This window comes from Stomoxys calcitrans, chromosome 4, assembly GCF_963082655.1.
Source record: "Stomoxys calcitrans chromosome 4, idStoCalc2.1, whole genome shotgun sequence".
Taxonomy (NCBI): domain Eukaryota; kingdom Metazoa; phylum Arthropoda; class Insecta; order Diptera; family Muscidae; genus Stomoxys; species Stomoxys calcitrans.
The window spans coordinates 105,000,700-105,019,006 of record NC_081555.1 but is presented as its reverse complement, the minus strand read 5'-3'; the positions used below and the strand labels follow the sequence as shown (position 1 = coordinate 105,019,006).

The 18,307-nt window shown below is 41.2% G+C and overlaps 2 protein-coding genes across 2 annotated transcripts; one reads left to right on the top strand and one right to left on the bottom strand.

The window, feature by feature from the left end:
- Positions 1-6,872: 6,872 nt before the first annotated feature.
- On the bottom strand, positions 6,873-7,615 carry LOC106088948 (lectin subunit alpha). Its single transcript, XM_059366843.1, has 3 exons — positions 7,467-7,615; positions 7,280-7,391; positions 6,873-7,216 (listed from the first exon to the last, which is right to left on the bottom strand). The coding sequence occupies exons 1-3, from the start codon at positions 7,593-7,595 to the stop codon at positions 6,966-6,968; spliced, it is 492 nt and encodes a 163-aa protein (XP_059222826.1). The 5' UTR covers positions 7,596-7,615; the 3' UTR covers positions 6,873-6,965.
- Positions 7,616-17,371: 9,756 nt separating this feature from the next.
- LOC106088943 (lectin subunit alpha-like) lies at positions 17,372-18,111 on the top strand. The gene is made up of 3 exons (XM_013254656.2): positions 17,372-17,521; positions 17,587-17,698; positions 17,760-18,111. The coding sequence occupies exons 1-3, from the start codon at positions 17,393-17,395 to the stop codon at positions 18,008-18,010; spliced, it is 492 nt and encodes a 163-aa protein (XP_013110110.1). The 5' UTR covers positions 17,372-17,392; the 3' UTR covers positions 18,011-18,111.
- The last annotated feature ends 196 nt before the right edge of the window (positions 18,112-18,307 follow it).

Sequence of the window (18,307 nt, the reverse complement as noted above, 5' to 3'; positions counted from 1 at the left end):
GAAAAGCACTTATTGTTGTGTCAGAAGTTTGCCCTTGCTCGATTTATAGGCAAATTTTTACTCTACTGCCAAATGTCTTTCTTTTAAGTCCTATATAACAGTGCTGGTATATATTTCGAGTTTAGGGGGTATTTCGGGGTTGGGGTGGCTACTCAGACACTTGGCCCTTAAAGTAAATATAAGTTGTATGATCTAATTCTAAATACATTTTATTTGAGCCCCATAATGGCATTATCGGTAAATATGTTCTGTTTGAGTGTAGGGTGGTCCCCCAGGGGTCTTTGTCCCGAAAATGAGTGTAAATTTACCGAAAAGTACAAGTATCAATTCGATTCAAATATGGATATCAAATTCATGTTCCAGTCCCAAATTCCTTTAACATGAGCCCCATGTTGCCATGGTTGGTATATATGAACCGTTTGATGGGTGTTTTGGGGGCTGGGGTGGCCACCGACTCTTTGCCCTGAAAATAGATACCAAATTCGTTCTTTCTTGGATTTGGGTAACGTTTTTGGGGCAATGTTTCTTCCAGATCAAACTACACAATCTGCGAAAATTATAAGAAAATCAATTCAGCCGTTTTTGATTCTATGGAATAAACAAGCAAACCGTGTCCCATATAGTCATAATGGGTTCATATGCCCATTTGGGGTGTTTTTGGGGGGTGAGTGACTCTATACTCCGATCTGATTTTGTATGCCAGATTCGTAATCTACACCCCAATACCTTTCATTCGAGCCTCATATTGATATGGACGTTCAATTTGTCTGCTTTTAGACATTTTGGGGTTAGGGCAACTTTCTGGGTACTTGGACCCAATTTTTAATACCATATTCGTATGCTACTCTTCAATATCTTTCATTTGATATACATATTGTCTTTATCGGCCCACTTGTGATTTTGAGTGGTATTTTTGGGGTAACGGGGAAGGGTCCGCCCCTTTCCGATATCAACAAATCGATCTGGGCCCAATTGAAAAATGAGGTCAAAGGGTCTAACGCAACTCACTGTCTGAAATTTTGGCAAAATCGGAAAAAAATTCGAGTTTTATGGGCCCATATCGAGAGATCGGTCCTTATGGCAGCTATATTCAAATCTGGATTGTGGGTATTTCCGTCAAGAAATGTGGGTAAAATTTATTCCAAATTTTTGGAAGATACATTTTTTTCACAAAATTTAAAATATTCGACATATTTGGGTTTTACTCAAATAATTAGACTTACTTAACATTTTGCTTTCCACTCCTTCGTTTCCTTATAAGGAGATACCGGGACTTGAGAACTTTGCAAATGCGATCCATGGTGGAGGGTATATAGGATTCGGCCCGGCCAAACTTAGCACGCTTTTACTTGCTCTCATCTTATCTGCATTCCAAGCGTTTTTATATCCTCTACCATAAGATGGGGGGTATACTAATTTCGTCATTCTGTTTGTAACTACTCGAAATATTCGTCTGAGACCCCATAAAGTATATATATTCTTGATCGTCGTGAAATTTTATGTCGATCTAGCCATGTCCGTCCGTCTGTCCGTCCGTCCATCCGTCCGTCCGTCCGTCCGTCCGTCCGTCCGTCCGTCCGTCCGTCCGTCCGTCCGTCCGTCCGTCCGTCCGTCTGTCTGTCGAAAGCACGCTAACTTCCGAAGGAGTAAAGCTAGCCGCTTGAAATTTTGCACAAATACTTCTTATTAGTGTAGGTCGGTTGGTATTGTAAATGGGCCATATCGGTCCATGTTTTGATATAGCTGCCATATAAACCGATCTTGGGTCTTGACTTCTTGAGCCTCTAGAGTGCGCAATTCTTATCCGATTGGAATGAAATTTTGCACGACGTGTTTTGTTATGATATCCAACAACTGTGCCAAGTATGGTTCAAATCGGTATATAACCTGATATAGCTGCCATATAAACCGATCTTGGGTCTTGACTTCTTGAGCCTCTAGCGTGCGCAATTCTTATCCGATCAGAATGAAATTTTGCACGACGTATTTTGTTATGATATCCAACAACTGTGCCAAGTATGGTTCAAATCGGTTCATAACCTGATATAGCTGCCATATAAACCGATCTTGGGTCTTGACTTCGTGAGCCTCTAGAGTGCGCAATTCTTATCCGAATGGAATGGAATTTCGCACGACGTGTTTTGTTATGATATTCAACAACTGTGCCAAGTATGGTTGAAATCGGTCCATAACCTGATATAGCTGTCATATAAACAGATCTGTGGATTTGACTTCTTGAGCTTCTAGAGGGCGCAATTCCTATCCGATTTGGCTGAAATTTTGCATGACGTATTTTATTTTTACTTTCAACAACTGTGTCAAATAAGGTTCAAATCGGTTCACAACCTGATATAGCTGCCATATAAACCGATCTGGGACCTTGACTTCTTGACCCCTAGAGGTCGCAATTATTATCCGATATGCCTGAAATTTTGTACGACGGATCCTCTCATGACCATCAACAATCGTGTTTATTATGGTCTGAATCGGTCTATAGCCCGATACAGATCCCATATAAATCGTTCTCTCTATTTTATTTCGTGAGCCGCAATGGGCGCAATTCTTATACGAATTGGCTGACATTTTACCGGACCATATCTTGATATCGTTTTAATAGCAGAGCAACTCTTTTCTTATATCCTTTTTTGCCTAAGAAGAGATGCCGGGAAAAGAACTCGACAAATTCGATCCATGGTGGAGGGTATATAAGATTCGGCCCGGCCGAACTTAGCACGCTTTTACTTGTTTCACATTCGAATTGTAAACATTTCTGCGAAGGAGGAAGAAAATAATTCCATTTTTCGTGTACGGAATATCATTGATTCGTTATTCAGTCATTTGTTATTCTCTTCTTTGCATGACATCAATGAACAGACCAAAGGACATTTTTAACAAGCCCTTTGACAAATAAGGTGTACGTACAGTAAAGTGAACTCAAAGCTTATTTTACATTCAATAAGAGTAGGACTCTCCTTTTATCCATCAGTCAGCACTTAACAGTCACTTCTCTACTGATTGCTTGGTCAATTTGGTGGGATTCCTTCATTACTTTTTGTTAAAGAACCAAATGCCTTCTGCAATGCTGCCAATTTGCAATGTACTTTGCCATTTTAATACAGTCACATATCTGAGGAAGGTATATGAGAACAAGAAAACTAAGAAACAAGATATACGGACAACATCATTTGCTGAGTAATTTCTTTGGATTCTGTTCATGGCTATAGAAACGGTTAGCGTCAGGTTAACAGGAAGCATAATACGTAGGCTACATATCTGCATGTATGATGAGCAGTGATGAGCATGTATAAACTAAACTACAAAAAAAGAAATAAAAAGGCGTTAAGTTCGGCCGGGCCGAACTTTGGATACCCACCACCTCGGGTATATATGTAAACCACCTTTCATCAACATTCGATGAAAATTTCATACCTTATGTCCCATATCAGTTATATCAAAATAGGTTCCGATTTGGACCAAATACTAATAAGTATACTAGCTAAATCTAAAAATAAACCGATCTGAACTATATACGACACGGATGTCGAAAAGCCTAATGTAAGACACTGTGTCAAACTTCAGTGAAATCGGATTATAAGTGCGCCTTTTATGGGGCCAAGACTTTAAATAGAGATATTGCTCTACATTGCAGCTATTTCCAAATCTGGACGGATTTGGGACAAGTTGCATAAAAATGTCGAAGAGCATAATACAAAGCACTGTCCCAAATTTCGGCGAAATCGGACAATAAATGCGCCTTTTATGGGGCCAAGACTTTAAATCGAGATATCGGTCTATATAGCAGCTACATCCAAATCTGGACCGATCTGTGCGATATTGCAGATGTATGTCAAGGCCCTTAACCTAACTTACTGTCCCAAATTTCGGCGACATCGGGCAATATATGAGAATTTTATGGGCCCAAAACCATAAATCAAGAAATCGGTCTATATGGCAGCTATATCCAAATCTGCACCGATCTGAGCCAAATTGACGGAGAATGTTGATGGGCCTAACACAATTCACTGTCCCGAATTTCATCAAAATCGGATAATAAATGTGGCTTTTGTGGACCTAAGACCCCAAATCGGAGGATTGGTCTATATGGCAGCTATATCCAAATCTGAACCGATCTGAGCCAAATTGACGAAGGATGTTGAAGGGCCTAACACAACTCACTGTCCCAAATTTCAGCAAAATCGGATAATAAATGTGGCTTTTATCGGCCTAAGACCCTAAATCGGCGGATCGGTCTATATGGAGGCTATATCAAGACAAAGTCCGAAATAGCCCATCTTCGAGCTTAACCTGCTTATGGACAAAAAAAGAATCTGTGCAAAATTTCAGCTCAATATCTCTATTTTTAAATACTGTAGCGTGATTTCAACAGACAGACGGACAGACGGACGGACATGTCTAGATCGTCTTCGATTTTTACGCTGATCAAGAATATATATACTTTATAGGGTCGGAAATGGATATTTCGATGTGTTGCAAACGGAATGACAAAATGAATATACCCCCATCCTTCGGTGGTGGGTATAATAACTGTACCCTCCACCATAGCATGGGGGTATACCAATTTCGTCATTCCGTTTGTAACGCCTCAAAATATTCGTGCAAGACTCCATAAAGAGTATATATTCTGGATCGTTATGTAATTTTAAATCGATCTACCCATGTCTGTCCCTCCGTCCGTCCCTCCGTCCGTCCCTCCGTCCGTCCCTCCGTCCGTCCCTCCGTCCGTCCCTCCGTCCGTCCCTCCGTCCGTCCCTCCGTCCGTCCCTCCGTCCGTCCCTCCGTCCGTCCCTCCGTCCGTCCCTCCGTCCGTCCCTCCGTCCGTCCCTCCGTCCGTCCCTCCGTCCGTCCCTCCGTCCGTCCCTCCGTCCGTCCCTCCGTCCGTCCCTCCGTCCGTCCCTCCGTCCGTCCCTCCGTCCGTCCCTCCGTCCGTCCCTCCGTCCGTCCCTCCGTCCGTCCCTCCGTCCGTCCCTCCGTCCGTCCCTCCGTCCGTCCCTCCGTCCGTCCCTCCGTCCGTCCCTCCGTCCGTCCCTCCGTCCGTCCCTCCGTCCGTCCCTCCGTCCGTCCCTCCGTCCGTCCCTCCGTCCGTCCCTCCGTCCGTCCCTCCGTCCGTCCCTCCGTCCGTCCCTCCGTCCGTCCCTCCGTCCGTCCCTCCGTCCGTCCCTCCGTCCGTCCCTCCGTCCGTCCCTCCGTCCGTCCCTCCGTCCGTCCCTCCGTCCGTCCCTCCGTCCGTCCCTCCGTCCGTCCCTCCGTCCGTCCCTCCGTCCGTCCCTCCGTCCGTCCCTCCGTCCGTCCCTCCGTCCGTCCCTCCGTCCGTCCCTCCGTCCGTCCCTCCGTCCGTCCCTCCGTCCGTCCCTCCGTCCGTCCCTCCGTCCGTCCCTCCGTCCGTCCCTCCGTCCGTCCCTCCGTCCGTCCCTCCGTCCGTCCCTCCGTCCGTCCCTCCGTCCGTCCCTCCGTCCGTCCCTCCGTCCGTCCCTCCGTCCGTCCCTCCGTCCGTCCCTCCGTCCGTCCCTCCGTCCGTCCCTCCGTCCGTCCCTCCGTCCGTCCCTCCGTCCGTCCCTCCGTCCGTCCCTCCGTCCGTCCCTCCGTCCGTCCCTCCGTCCGTCCCTCCGTCCGTCCCTCCGTCCGTCCCTCCGTCCGTCCCTCCGTCCGTCCCTCCGTCCGTCCCTCCGTCCGTCCCTCCGTCCGTCCCTCCGTCCGTCCCTCCGTCCGTCCCTCCGTCCGTCCCTCCGTCCGTCCCTCCGTCCGTCCCTCCGTCCGTCCCTCCGTCCGTCCCTCCGTCCGTCCCTCCGTCCGTCCCTCCGTCCGTCCCTCCGTCCGTCCCTCCGTCCGTCCCTCCGTCCGTCCCTCCGTCCGTCCCTCCGTCCGTCCCTCCGTCCGTCCCTCCGTCCGTCCCTCCGTCCGTCCCTCCGTCCGTCCCTCCGTCCGTCCCTCCGTCCGTCCCTCCGTCCGTCCCTCCGTCCGTCCCTCCGTCCGTCCCTCCGTCCGTCCCTCCGTCCGTCCCTCCGTCCGTCCCTCCGTCCGTCCCTCCGTCCGTCCCTCCGTCCGTCCCTCCGTCCGTCCCTCCGTCCGTCCCTCCGTCCGTCCCTCCGTCCGTCCCTCCGTCCGTCCCTCCGTCCGTCCCTCCGTCCGTCCCTCCGTCCGTCCCTCCGTCCGTCCCTCCGTCCGTCCCTCCGTCCGTCCCTCCGTCCGTCCCTCCGTCCGTCCCTCCGTCCGTCCCTCCGTCCGTCCTCCGTCCCTCCGTCCGTCCCTCCGTCCGTCCCTCCGTCCGTCCCTCCGTCCGTCCCTCCGTCCGTCCCTCCGTCCGTCCCTCCGTCCGTCCCTCCGTCCGTCCCTCCGTCCGTCCCTCCGTCCGTCCCTCCGTCCGTCCCTCCGTCCGTCCCTCCGTCCGTCCCTCCGTCCGTCCCTCCGTCCGTCCCTCCGTCCGTCCCTCCGTCCGTCCGTCCCTCCGTCCATTTTTTCATTTTCAATTTTTTTACCATTTTCAATAGGCTTCGCCTCTGTGCCGAAAAGCATGGCTATACCAAGTTTTGAGACGATCGGACGAAATTTTGCGAACTGCACTTTGTATATAAATTAACAAGGACAGACAGACAGGCGGACATAGATTAATCGAATCAGAAAGTGGTTCTCTGCCGATAGGTATACTTATCAATGGATCCATCTCTCTTCCTTCTGGGTGTTTTTTTAATTAATGCACTAAGTTATAGCAACTTATACCACAGTGGTGGTGCAAGGTATAACATTTTTCTTTGCACTTTATCTTAAGAAAAAAAGAGGTTGGCCGGATAGCCACCCCCCTGGCTGCGTCCCTGGTGGAGGGTATATGAATGTTGAACATCTTTTTACAATTTTGGTTGATTTTTATAAAATAAAATTCAAAAAACTCAGTTTATTTAACTTTTTGAATGGATTTTAAATATTTAGTATTGTTATATGTAATACTCATACTATGGCACAGTTTTCTGCTCACAAACATAGCCCATTTTCGAGGTGCAAGGTGCATCGTTCCAAGCAAAATGTTCTCTCTCTGTCCAGGTATGCACGCAGTGCTCATTATTTCTATAATTGTCTGGATTATTGCTGGACCAATAGGAGAATATCATGCGTTTTCCAGAAGAGGCCCAATAAAAGGGTCTATTAAAGTCTCGCTCACTATTATACTCATCATTGGCTCCCAGCCATAGGTTATGTGGCTTTCCTACAGCAGGCAAAAAGCAATTGGTTAATAATATTTTTTAGATGTTTTTCAAACCACAATTACCAAAGAATGAATCCAAAGCATTCATTAGAACATTATGCTTTTGGCCGGTATGTACTTCAACCAACTGATAACCACGGCGAGCGCATTCGTGTAAAGCTTGAAACCAATTGTACTGCCAGAAGAAAATTTTTAAAAGAGCATTACATTAATGTTTCTTATCAATATTTTTTTTTTCTTGTTTTCTTACCTTTCCATCGATTTCAATATAAAATTTTGTACCATCAGCCGCTGCATGTAATTGCGGTTCTGCGCTGACACAATTCAATATTGTGACCAATAAAACAAAGCGCAGCGAGTACGTTTTAAGTGTCCACATTTTCAAAACTCAAAATCGAAAGAACATCTGCTGCGCTTTTGATTGAGGCTTTTATATATTTTTTGATGCTCCGAAATTCAATGGGAGCTTCTTATCAGCTTAATATTGATATCATGTGTTGGATTTTAATTTTCAAAAAAAAAAAAAATCCCCTAAAAACACTTGTTTATTTTGCAAGCATTTTTAAATTGGGGTTCACATCGAGACAAAGCAAAGACAATTTTATAAAGATAAGGACCATATAGCTAAGACCAAAAAAATAGAACTACGTGATTTTTAAACTTTAAACTTAAGTTCGATTAGTAGTAGGTTAAACAATGAAATAACCCAGTGGCGGAAAGAGGCAAAATGGGGGCATGTCTACAAGCCTGCAAAGGCAGCCAGTGGTACACTAACGTAAATGTAAACACTATTTCAAATTAACATTGCGTGCTATAGGCAAGGTGTCATGCACCATTCTTTGTTCGAAATATGACTGGTAAAGGGCCTGCAAAATATGTCAATTTACAAGGCCTGGTAAAGGGCCTGCAAAATATATCAATTTACAAGGCCTGGTAAAGGGCCTGCAAAATATGACAATTTACAAGGCCTGGTAAAGGGCCTGCAAAATATGTCAATTTAGGCCTGCATCAGCACCAGTTTTAGAAGGCGTGTTGCAGTTTTTACAGCACATCGAAAAATGGGTTATTTGTAAGGCTTAAGAAGCAAAAAAAAAATCCCCTAAAAATTCTTGTTTCTTGTTGTTAAGCCTAGCACTGAATTCGATTTTTGCCCGCAAAACAATCAAAATGCACTTAAAAACAAGTAAAAATGCATTCTCTTTGGCCATGCCGAACTTTGAGTATCCACCGCCATGGATGTATACATTATCTTATTTACATGAGCCGATCTGAATCACATTTGCTTCAGATGCCCAAAAGCCTTTTACAAGACACAGTTTCACATTGCAAGCGAAATTGAGTAATAAATACGACCTCTATGGGTTTCAGGTCCTGTATCGATAGATCGGCCAATATGGCAACTATATATAAATATGCCTTGATATGGACCATATTCGGGAGGAATATTAGGAGCCTAGTAAAAACCGTATTCAATTCGGGCAAAAGGGGGCCTAGTCCAACTTACTGTTCCAAATTTCAGCGAAATCAGGTAATAAATGCGGCTTTTATGGGCTTAATACCCTATGTGTGGCGGAGCAGACTATATAATACCCTTACCCACCTAGTGTATGTAGTACTTTCTATATGTTGAACTTATCTCGAAATATAGTCAGACATTACTTTGGATACCAATTGAAGTATTAAATAGAATCTAGTAAGATTTTCCTACGATAGGACAACAATTTTGGATTTCCACATCCTTTAAAGACCATATCGAATAAAAGATTATATAGGAGTTATATCGAAACCTGTGTCAATTTTGATGACACATACTGGGACATAAAATAGAACATCTTACGCCCTATATTGTAGAGATGTGAAATTTTGCACACATATGAAGACGTCAAATAAAGCACCCCGTGCAAAATTTGGTAAAGATCGGACCAAAATTGTGGCTGCTACAGTCTTAAAACTCTATATCGAATAAAAGGTATATATGGGTGCTATATCTATATCTATATATCTTTTTTGAAATTTTGCACAAATATGAATACGTCAAATAAAGCACCCGGAGCCAAATTTGGTAAAGATTGTGGATGCTACAGTCTTTAAACTCCTTATAGAATAAAAGATATATATGGATACTATATCTAAATCTGAACCGATTTTAATGAAATCGATTGCACACATATGAGGACGTTGAATAAAACACCCCATGCCAGATTTTGTAAAGATCAAACCAAAATTGTAGCTTCTATAATTAAACAAGATCGGCTAAGAAAGGCCGGGCCGAATCTTATATACCCTCCACCATGGATCGCATTTGTCGAGTTCTTTGCGCGGAATATCTTTTTAGGCAAACGAAGAATAATAAATAAGAACTGTTATGCTATTGGAGCTATATCAAGTTGAAGTCTAATTTGGGCTATAAATGAACTGAATGTTGGAGAACATAGTAAAAGTCATTGTTTTAAATTTCAGCCAATTCGAGTAAGAATTGTGCCTTTTAGGGGCTCAAGAACAAAATTTGGAGATCGGTTTATATGGGAGCTGTATCAAGCTATAGATCGATTCAGACCATATTTCACATATGTGTTGAAGGTCATGGAAGAAGCCGTTTCAGCCAAATTGGACAATAACTGCACCCTCTAGAGGCTCAAGAAGTCAAGATACCAGATCGGTTTATATGGCAATTATATCAGGTTATGTACCGATTTGCGACATTTTTAACATAGTTATTGGAAGTCATAACAAAACATCTCATGCAAATTTTCAGCCAAATCGGATATGAATTGCGCCCTCCAGCGGCTCAAGAATTCAAGATCCAAGATCGGTTTATATGGCAGCTATATCGGGTTATGTACCGATTAGAATCATACTTAGCACAGTTGTTGAAAGTGATAAAAAAACTCCACGTGTAAAGTTTCAACCAACTCGGATAAAAATTGCGGCCTCTAAAAGCTGAAGAAGTCAAGACCCAAGATCGGTTTACATGGCAGCCAATCAGGTTATGAACCGATTTGAATCATACTTAGCACAGTTGTTGAAAGTGATACCAAAAAACCACGTGCAAAATTTCACCTAAATCGGATACGAATTGCGCCCTCTAAAGGCTCAAGAATTCAAGACTCGCGATCGGTTTATAAGGCAGTTATATCAAAATATGGACCGATTTGGCCCATTTACAACCCCAACTGACCTACACTAATAAAAAGTATTTGTGCAAAATTTCAAGCGCCTAGCTTTATTCCTTCGAAAGTTAGCGTGGTTTCGACAGAGAGACGGACGGACGGACGAACGGACATCGTTTGTTTGACTTAAAAAGACATGACAATTAGACGCATATTTCGAGGTGTTACAAACATAATGACGAAATTAGTAAACCCCCATCCTATGGTGCAGGGTTTAAAAAGGCCATATCGGAAGAGAGATATATATGGGAGCTATATCTAAATCTGAACCGAGTTCGTTCAAAATCAATAGCGTTCGACCTTGGGCCAAAAAAGAGACTTGGACAATAAATGCGACCTGTAACTTGATCACAAGAATATATGGACAGACAGACGGAACGACGGACAGACGGACAGCTAAATCGAATCAGCAAGTGATTCTAAGCCGATCGGTATACTTATTAATGGGTGTAGCTCTTCTCCTTCTTAGCGTTGCAAACAAATGAACAAAGTTATAATACCCTGTACCACAGTGGTGGTGTAGGGTAGAAATATAGGCTGATCTAGACTATATTCGGCTTAGATATAGATGTTCGTATGAAACTCAAATGCAAAATGCAAATTTTGCCCATGAACATTCCACTAAGGAACAGGGGCAAACTTCTCACATATCAATAAGTGCAGTCCGATTCAAGTTTAAGCTCAATGATTAGAGGCCTCCTTTTTATAACCGAGTCCGAACGGCGAGCCGCAGTGCGACACCTCTTTGGAGAGAAGTTTTACATGGCATAGTACCTCACAAAAGTCGTCAGCAGGATGGGAGGGGAAAACCACCGGTGAAAAAAATTTTTTTTTCTGATGGTCTCGCCAGGATTCCAACCCAGGCGTTCAGCGTCATAGGCGGACATGTTAACCTCTGCGCTACGGTGGCTTCGTATGAAACTCACTATTGCAAATTTCAGAAATAAATGGTAATATATGTGTTTTTTATAGGCTTAAGACCCTAAATAGGCAGATCGGCTTAGATGACAACTACATCTCGACCATATTCGCTAAGGATGTCAACGGGTCTTATTAAAATTACTCTTTCAAATTTCAGCGAAATCGGATAATAAATGAGCCTTAATCGGCAGACCGGTCTTTATAGCAGCTATTTTCATTTATGGCCCGATTTAGACCGTTCAACAACTTTACTAGCGTATTGCAGAAATACGGATCTGTTCATAATTTCTGTATTTCAATATTCGAACGCAGTAGCGTGATTGCAATTGACGGACTGCTAGATGGACATACGCACGGACATCACTAAATCGTCTTAAAATTTTTTTACAGTCGGAAATGTACATACTCGTGCTTTGTTGGAAATGTATATAACGATGTGTTGCAGATGGAATGACTATATGAATATGCATTAAAAAAGGCACTGAGCTTAAATTAGAATAAACAAGTAAAAGCGTGCTAAGTTCGGCCGGGCCGAATCTTATATACCCCCCACCATGGATCGCATTTGTCAAGTTCTTTTCCCGGCATCTCTTCTTAGGCAAAAAAGGATATAAGAAAAGAGTTGCTCTGCTATTAAAACGATATCAAGATATGGTCCGGTTCGGACCACAATTAAATTATATGTTGGAGACCTGTGTAAAATTTCAGCCAATTCGTATAAGAATTGCGCCCATTGGGGCTCACGAAGTAAAATAGAGAGAACGATTTATATGGGATCTGTATCAGGCTATAGACCGATTCAGAACATAATAAACACGTTTGTTGATGGTCATGAGAGGATCCGTCGTACAAAATTTCAGGCATATCGGATAATAATTGCGACCTATAGGGGTCAAGAAGTCAAGATCCCAGATCGGTTTATATGACAGCTATATCAGGTTACGAACCGATTTGAACCTTATTTGACACAGTTGTTGAAAGTAAAAATAAAATACGTCATGCAAAATTTCAGCCAAATCGGATAGGAAGCTAGAAGCTCAAGAAGTCAAGACCCCAGATCGGTTTAGATGGCAGCTATATCAGGTTATGAACCGATTTGAACCATACTTAGCACAGTTGTTGGATATCATAACGAAATACTTCGTGCAAAAATTCATTCAAATCGGATAAGAATTGTGTCCTCTAGAGGCTCAAGGAGTCAAGACCCAAGATCGGTTTATATGGCAGCTATATCAGGTTATGGACCGATTTAAACCATACTTGGCACAGTTGTTGGATATCATTACAAAACAGGTCGTGCAAAATTTCATTTCAATCGGATAAGAATTGCGCACTCTAGAGGCTCAAGAAGTCAAGACCCCAGATCGGTTTAGATGGCAGCTATATCAGGTTATGAACCGATTTTAACCATACTTACCACAGTTGTTGGATATTATAACAAAACACGTCGTGCAAAATTTCATTCTGATCGGATAAGAATTGCGCACGCTAGAGGCTCAAGAAGTCAAGACCCAAGATCGGTTTATATGGCAGCTATATCAGGTTATAGACCGATTTGAACCATACTTGGCATGGTTGTTGGATATCATAGCAAAACACGTCGTGCAAAATTTCATTCCAATCGGATAAGAATTGCGCACTCTAGAGGCTCAAGAAGTCAAGACCCAAGATCGGTTTATATGGCAGCTATATCAAAACATGGACCGATATGGCCCATTTACAATACCAACTGACCTACACTAATAAGAAGTATTTGTGCAAAATTTCAAGCGGCTAGCTTTATTCCTTCGGAAGTTAGCGTGCTTTCGACAGACAGACGGACGGACGGACGGACAGACGGACGGACATGGCTAAATCGACATAAAATTTCGCGACGATCAAGAATATATATACTTTATGGGGTCTCAGACGAATATTTCGAGTAGTTACAAACAGAATGACGAAATTAGTATACCCACCATCTTATGGTGGAGGGTATAAAAATGAGGATTAACTTATCTTAAGTTTAACAAGAAAACAAAATCATTATTTAATTTGTTGTTCTTTGTTTCCTTACCTTGTGGGTGTAATTGGAGTTGTAAAGTGCCACAATGAAATATTGTGACATATAATGTAAAGCACAGCAAGAATGTTTTTCGTGTCCGCATTTTCAAAAATCAATATTGAATTAATGTCTGCTGCTCTGTAGATTATGGTGTTGTTATAGACATCACCATAGGATACGGGATGTATTTATTTAGTCATTCCGTTTGCAACACATCGAAATATCAATTTGAGACCCCACAAAGTATATATAGTTCGGATCGTCGTAAAATTCTAAGAAGATTTAACGATATCCGTGTGTCTATTCGTCTGTCCGTCTATCCGCCTGTCCTCCGTCTGTTGTAATCACTCTACAGTCTTCAAAATTGAGATATTGAGCTAAAACTTGGCACATATACGTCTTCTTGATGTACGCTGGTTAAGTTCTTTAACGGTTCGAATCGGACCATATTTGGATATAGCTGCCATATAGACCGATCTGCTGATAAAGTGTCTGAAGCCCATAAAAGCTTTTTTGTTAAGCGATTTGGCTGAAATTTGAAACAGTGAGTAGTTTTACGTCTCCCGACATCTGACCCACATATGGTTCAGATCGGACTATATTTAGATATAGCTGCCGGTTAAGGGTCTGAAGCCCATAGAAGCTGCATTTATTACCTGATTTCGCTGAAATTTGAAACGGTGAGTTATTTTAAGCCTCCCAATATCTGACCTAAACATGGTCTAGATCGGACTATATTTGGATATAGCTGCCATATAGACCGAACTGCCGATGAGGGGTCTGAAGCCCATAAAAGCTGTATTTATTAGCAAATTTCGCTGAAATTTTAAACACCCAAATATGGTTCAGATCGGACTATATTAATATTTAGCTGCCATATAGACCGATCTGCCGATAAGGGATCTGAAGCCTATAAAAGCTTTATTTTTCATCCGATTTCGCTGATATTTGAAACAATGAATGGTTGTGGGCCTTCAACCATCCGACCATATGGTTTTGATCGGACTTTATTTAGATATAGCTGCCATATAGACCGATCTGCTGATAAAGGGTCTGAAGCCCATAAAAGCTTTATTTGCTAACCGATTTTGCTGAAATTTGAAACAGTGAGTTATTTCAAGCCTCCCGACATCCACCCCAAATATGTTTCAGATCGAGCTATATTTAGATATGGCTACCATAAAGACCGATCTTCCAATTTAGGGTCTTAATCCCATAATAAACAGATGTATTGTCTGAAAATGTAATTTCTATATCAGTTCTCGGGTCCTGAATAAAATGTGATCGAGATTATCCACTATTAAGATATAACTACGTAGTATAGTAGTGGAGTTATAATAAAATAGGATGATTTTAATATCCTTGTTTAATTTGGACCAGATTTGGTTATAGGTGACATATAGAACGATCTCTCTTGGCACTGTAAAAAGCGCTGTGACTTATGTTAGGCTTTTCGGCATCCACTATTAAGATATAACTACGTAGTATAGTAGTGGAGTTATAATAAAATAGGATGATTTTAATATCCTTGTTTAATTTGGACCAGATTTGGTTATAGGTGACATATAGAACGATCTCTCTTGGCACTGTAAAAAGCGCTGTGACTTATGTTAGGCTTTTCGGCATCTATGTCCAATATGGTTCAGATTGGTCTATATTTGGATATAACTACAAAAGAGATCAAGATTTTGTTCTACAAAATTGAACGATGACTTGGTTCAAATAGGACCATATTTCGATATAGCTACATAACTATGCATTTTCACCGGATAATGACGAAAGGTGGTTTACATATATACCCGAGATGGTGGGTGTGCAAAGTTCGGCTCGGCCGAACTAAACTTTTTTTTTTACTTCTTAGGGTAAAGATGCTAATATTAAAGAAAGAATTTGTAAAAAATTATAAGTGGATAGCCTTCTATGAAGCAAAATAAGAATGAATCAGTGATCAAAATTTTAAACGGATGGTCATATCCCTAAGTAAATAGGAAAATAAATTTAAAGTTAGCATATTAATTTTATTTTTATACCCTACACCACCACTGTGGTACAGGTTTTTATAAGTTTGTGTATTTGTTTGCACCGCTAAGAATGAGAAGAGCTAGACCCATTGATAAGTATACCGATCGACTCAGAATCTCTTTTAGATACAATTTAGCCATGTCCGTCTGTCCGTCTGTGAGTCCATGTATTCTTGTAATCAAAGTGCAGTTCATATTTGTTGTCCGATAGTCACGAAATTTTGCACATGCCACTTTTTTTGGTCCATTGACAAACGCTATTGATTTTGAAAAATATCGGTTCAGATTTAGATAAAGCTCCCATATATATCTTTCATTCGATATGGCTTTTTAAGGCTGTAGAAGCCACAACTTTTGTCCGATCTTCACAAATTCGGCATTGGGTATTTTATTTGTGGCATACATAAGTGTGCAAAATTTCATAAAAATCGGTTCAGATTTAGATATAGCTCCCATATATATCTTTCATCCGACATGGACATTTATGGCTGTAGAAGCCACAGTTTTAGTCCGATCTTTAAAATATTTTGCACAAGGTGTTTTATTTGACTTCTTAATATGTGTGCGAAATTTCATAAAAATCGGTTCAGATTTAGATATAGCTCCCATATATATGTATCGCCCGATTTGCACTTAAATAGCCGTAGTAGCTACAATTTTCAACCGATCTGCACAAAATTTGTGCACGGACTGTTTTGTTACTGCACTTAATATATCTGGAAAATTTCATACTAATCGGTTCAGATTTGGATATAGCTCCCATATATATCTTTCATCCGATTTGAACTATTAAAGCTGTAGAAGCCACAATTTTTTTCCGATCATTAACAAATTTGGCGTGGAAACGTTTTTGTGAAGTCTCAATGCATGTGCAAAATTTCATAAAAATCTGTTCAGATTTAGATATAGCTCTCATATATATCTTTCATCCGATTTGGCTTTTTAAGGCTGTAAGAGCCAAAATTTTGATACGATCTTTACAAAATTTTGCATGAGGTGCTTTATTTGACGTCTTCAATGTGCGCAAAATTTCATAACAATCGGTTTAGATTTAGATATAGCTACCATATATATCTTCCATCCGATATGGCCTTTTAAGGCTGTAGAATCCACAATTTCGCCCGATTTTACATGAGACGTTTAAAATGTCAATACGTGCGTAAAATGTCATTAAAATCAGTCCTAATTTAGATATAGCTCCAATCTGTATATTTCATCCGACTTGGACTCTTGAGGCAGTAAGAACCACAAATTTGGTCACATCTCTACAATCTAGGGCGTGAGATGTTCTATTTCATGTCCCAGTATGTGTCATTAAAATTGGCACAGGTTTCGATATAACTCCCATATAATCTTTTATCCGATATGGCAGATATTAAAGATGTGGAAATTCAAATCTTTTGTCCTATGGTAGGAAAATCTTACAAGGTCTTAAATTGCAATTTCAATTGGTATCCAAATTAAAGTCTGACTACATATAAAAGGTACTACATGCACTAGGTGGTGTAGGGTATTATATAGTCGGCACCGCCCGACTTTTGCCTTTCCTTACTGGTTATTTTAATGTTTTGGTTCTTTGGCTCGTTTTCAGAATCCATGTTCCAGAATCCATGCCCGGCCAAAGTTATCACATTTCGAACTTAGCAACTTTTATCTTATTCTTAGGTAAAATATTGTGTTTTCTAACAATCTTTATTTACAAAGATAAGTTTTATTTATTGTTTTAAAAAATCTAATTTTTTTTTAGTTTTTCACTTATTGCTTCCGCAAACACATACCATGTGTGTGTGTGTGTGTAAATGTTGCACTTTAGCAACATTGCATTTTTGTGGAATTACCGCCTGTTTAAAACTGGAACACTTCAGTAATGTGAAACCATGTTTGCAAAGGGGCAATTACCTATTGCCAAAAAAAAAAAAATGCAATGTTGCTAAAGTGCAATGTATACAAACTCACTACACAAATATAAAAACCACAGCCTACAGGGCAGCAGAATTAATTCTTTTTTTGATTTTTGAAAATGTGGACACTAAAAACATTTTCTCTGTGCATTGTATTATTTGTCACCATATGGAATTGTGTGACGGCAGAACCTCAATTACACACAGCGGCTGATGGTACAAAATTCTATATTGAAATAGAAGGAGAGGTATAAAAATAAAGAACAAAGAATGAAAGATTTTTTTTTTTTATCTAAACTTTTTAATTTTGCAGTACAATTGGTTCCAAGCTTTACATGAATGCGCACGCCGTGGTTATCAGTTGGTTGAAGTGCATTCCGGCAAGAAGAATAAAGTTCTTCTAAATGCTCTGGATTCTTTCTTTGGTAGGTTTTTTTTGCGAAGTTTTAAATATGTTGTTAATCATTTCCTTTTGCTGTTCCACAGGAAAACCTTATAATCTATGGTTGGGAGCTAATGATGAGTTTAATAGTGACCGAGACTTTAATAGACCATTTTATTGGGCCTCTTCTGGAAAACGCATGACATTCTCCAATTGGTCCAGCAATAATCCAGACAACTTTAGAAGTGAAGAACACTGTGTGCATACCTGGGCAGCGAGAGAACCTTTTGCTTGGAACGATGCATCTTGCACCTCGAAAATGGGATATATTTGTGAGGAAAGGCCGTTGGCATAAATTGAAAATGTTTGTCACATATGGCAATTATTTTTCAAATTTCACAGCTTTATATTATTAAAAAAAAAATTAGCAAAAAAATTAATTTTGATTTAAAAGAATTTTTCTAAATTATGTTCATTTGTTTACAACCATTACCAATATTGTAATTCAGAATCTCTCATTTTATACCAGCATAATAAGAGGGGGTATATTTTATTTGCAATATATTGTAAGATTTTTTAACGATTCCGAAAACTATTCTAAATAGGGATTAAGCGATGTGTCAATGTGTTGTTGTTGTAAGAGTGTGTTATA

Coding starts and splice junctions, on each gene's coding strand:
- LOC106088948 (XM_059366843.1), bottom strand. CDS start 7,595: ATGTGGACACTTAAAACGTACTCGCTGCGCTTTGTTTTATTGGTCACA. Junction 7,392..7,466: donor ATATTGAAATCGATGGAAAG/GTAAGAAAACAA, acceptor TTCTTCTGGCAG/TACAATTGGTTTCAAGCTTT. Junction 7,217..7,279: donor TGCTTTGGATTCATTCTTTG/GTAATTGTGGTT, acceptor TGCCTGCTGTAG/GAAAGCCACATAACCTATGG.
- LOC106088943 (XM_013254656.2), top strand. CDS start 17,393: ATGTGGACACTAAAAACATTTTCTCTGTGCATTGTATTATTTGTCACC. Junction 17,522..17,586: donor ATATTGAAATAGAAGGAGAG/GTATAAAAATAA, acceptor TTAATTTTGCAG/TACAATTGGTTCCAAGCTTT. Junction 17,699..17,759: donor TGCTCTGGATTCTTTCTTTG/GTAGGTTTTTTT, acceptor GCTGTTCCACAG/GAAAACCTTATAATCTATGG.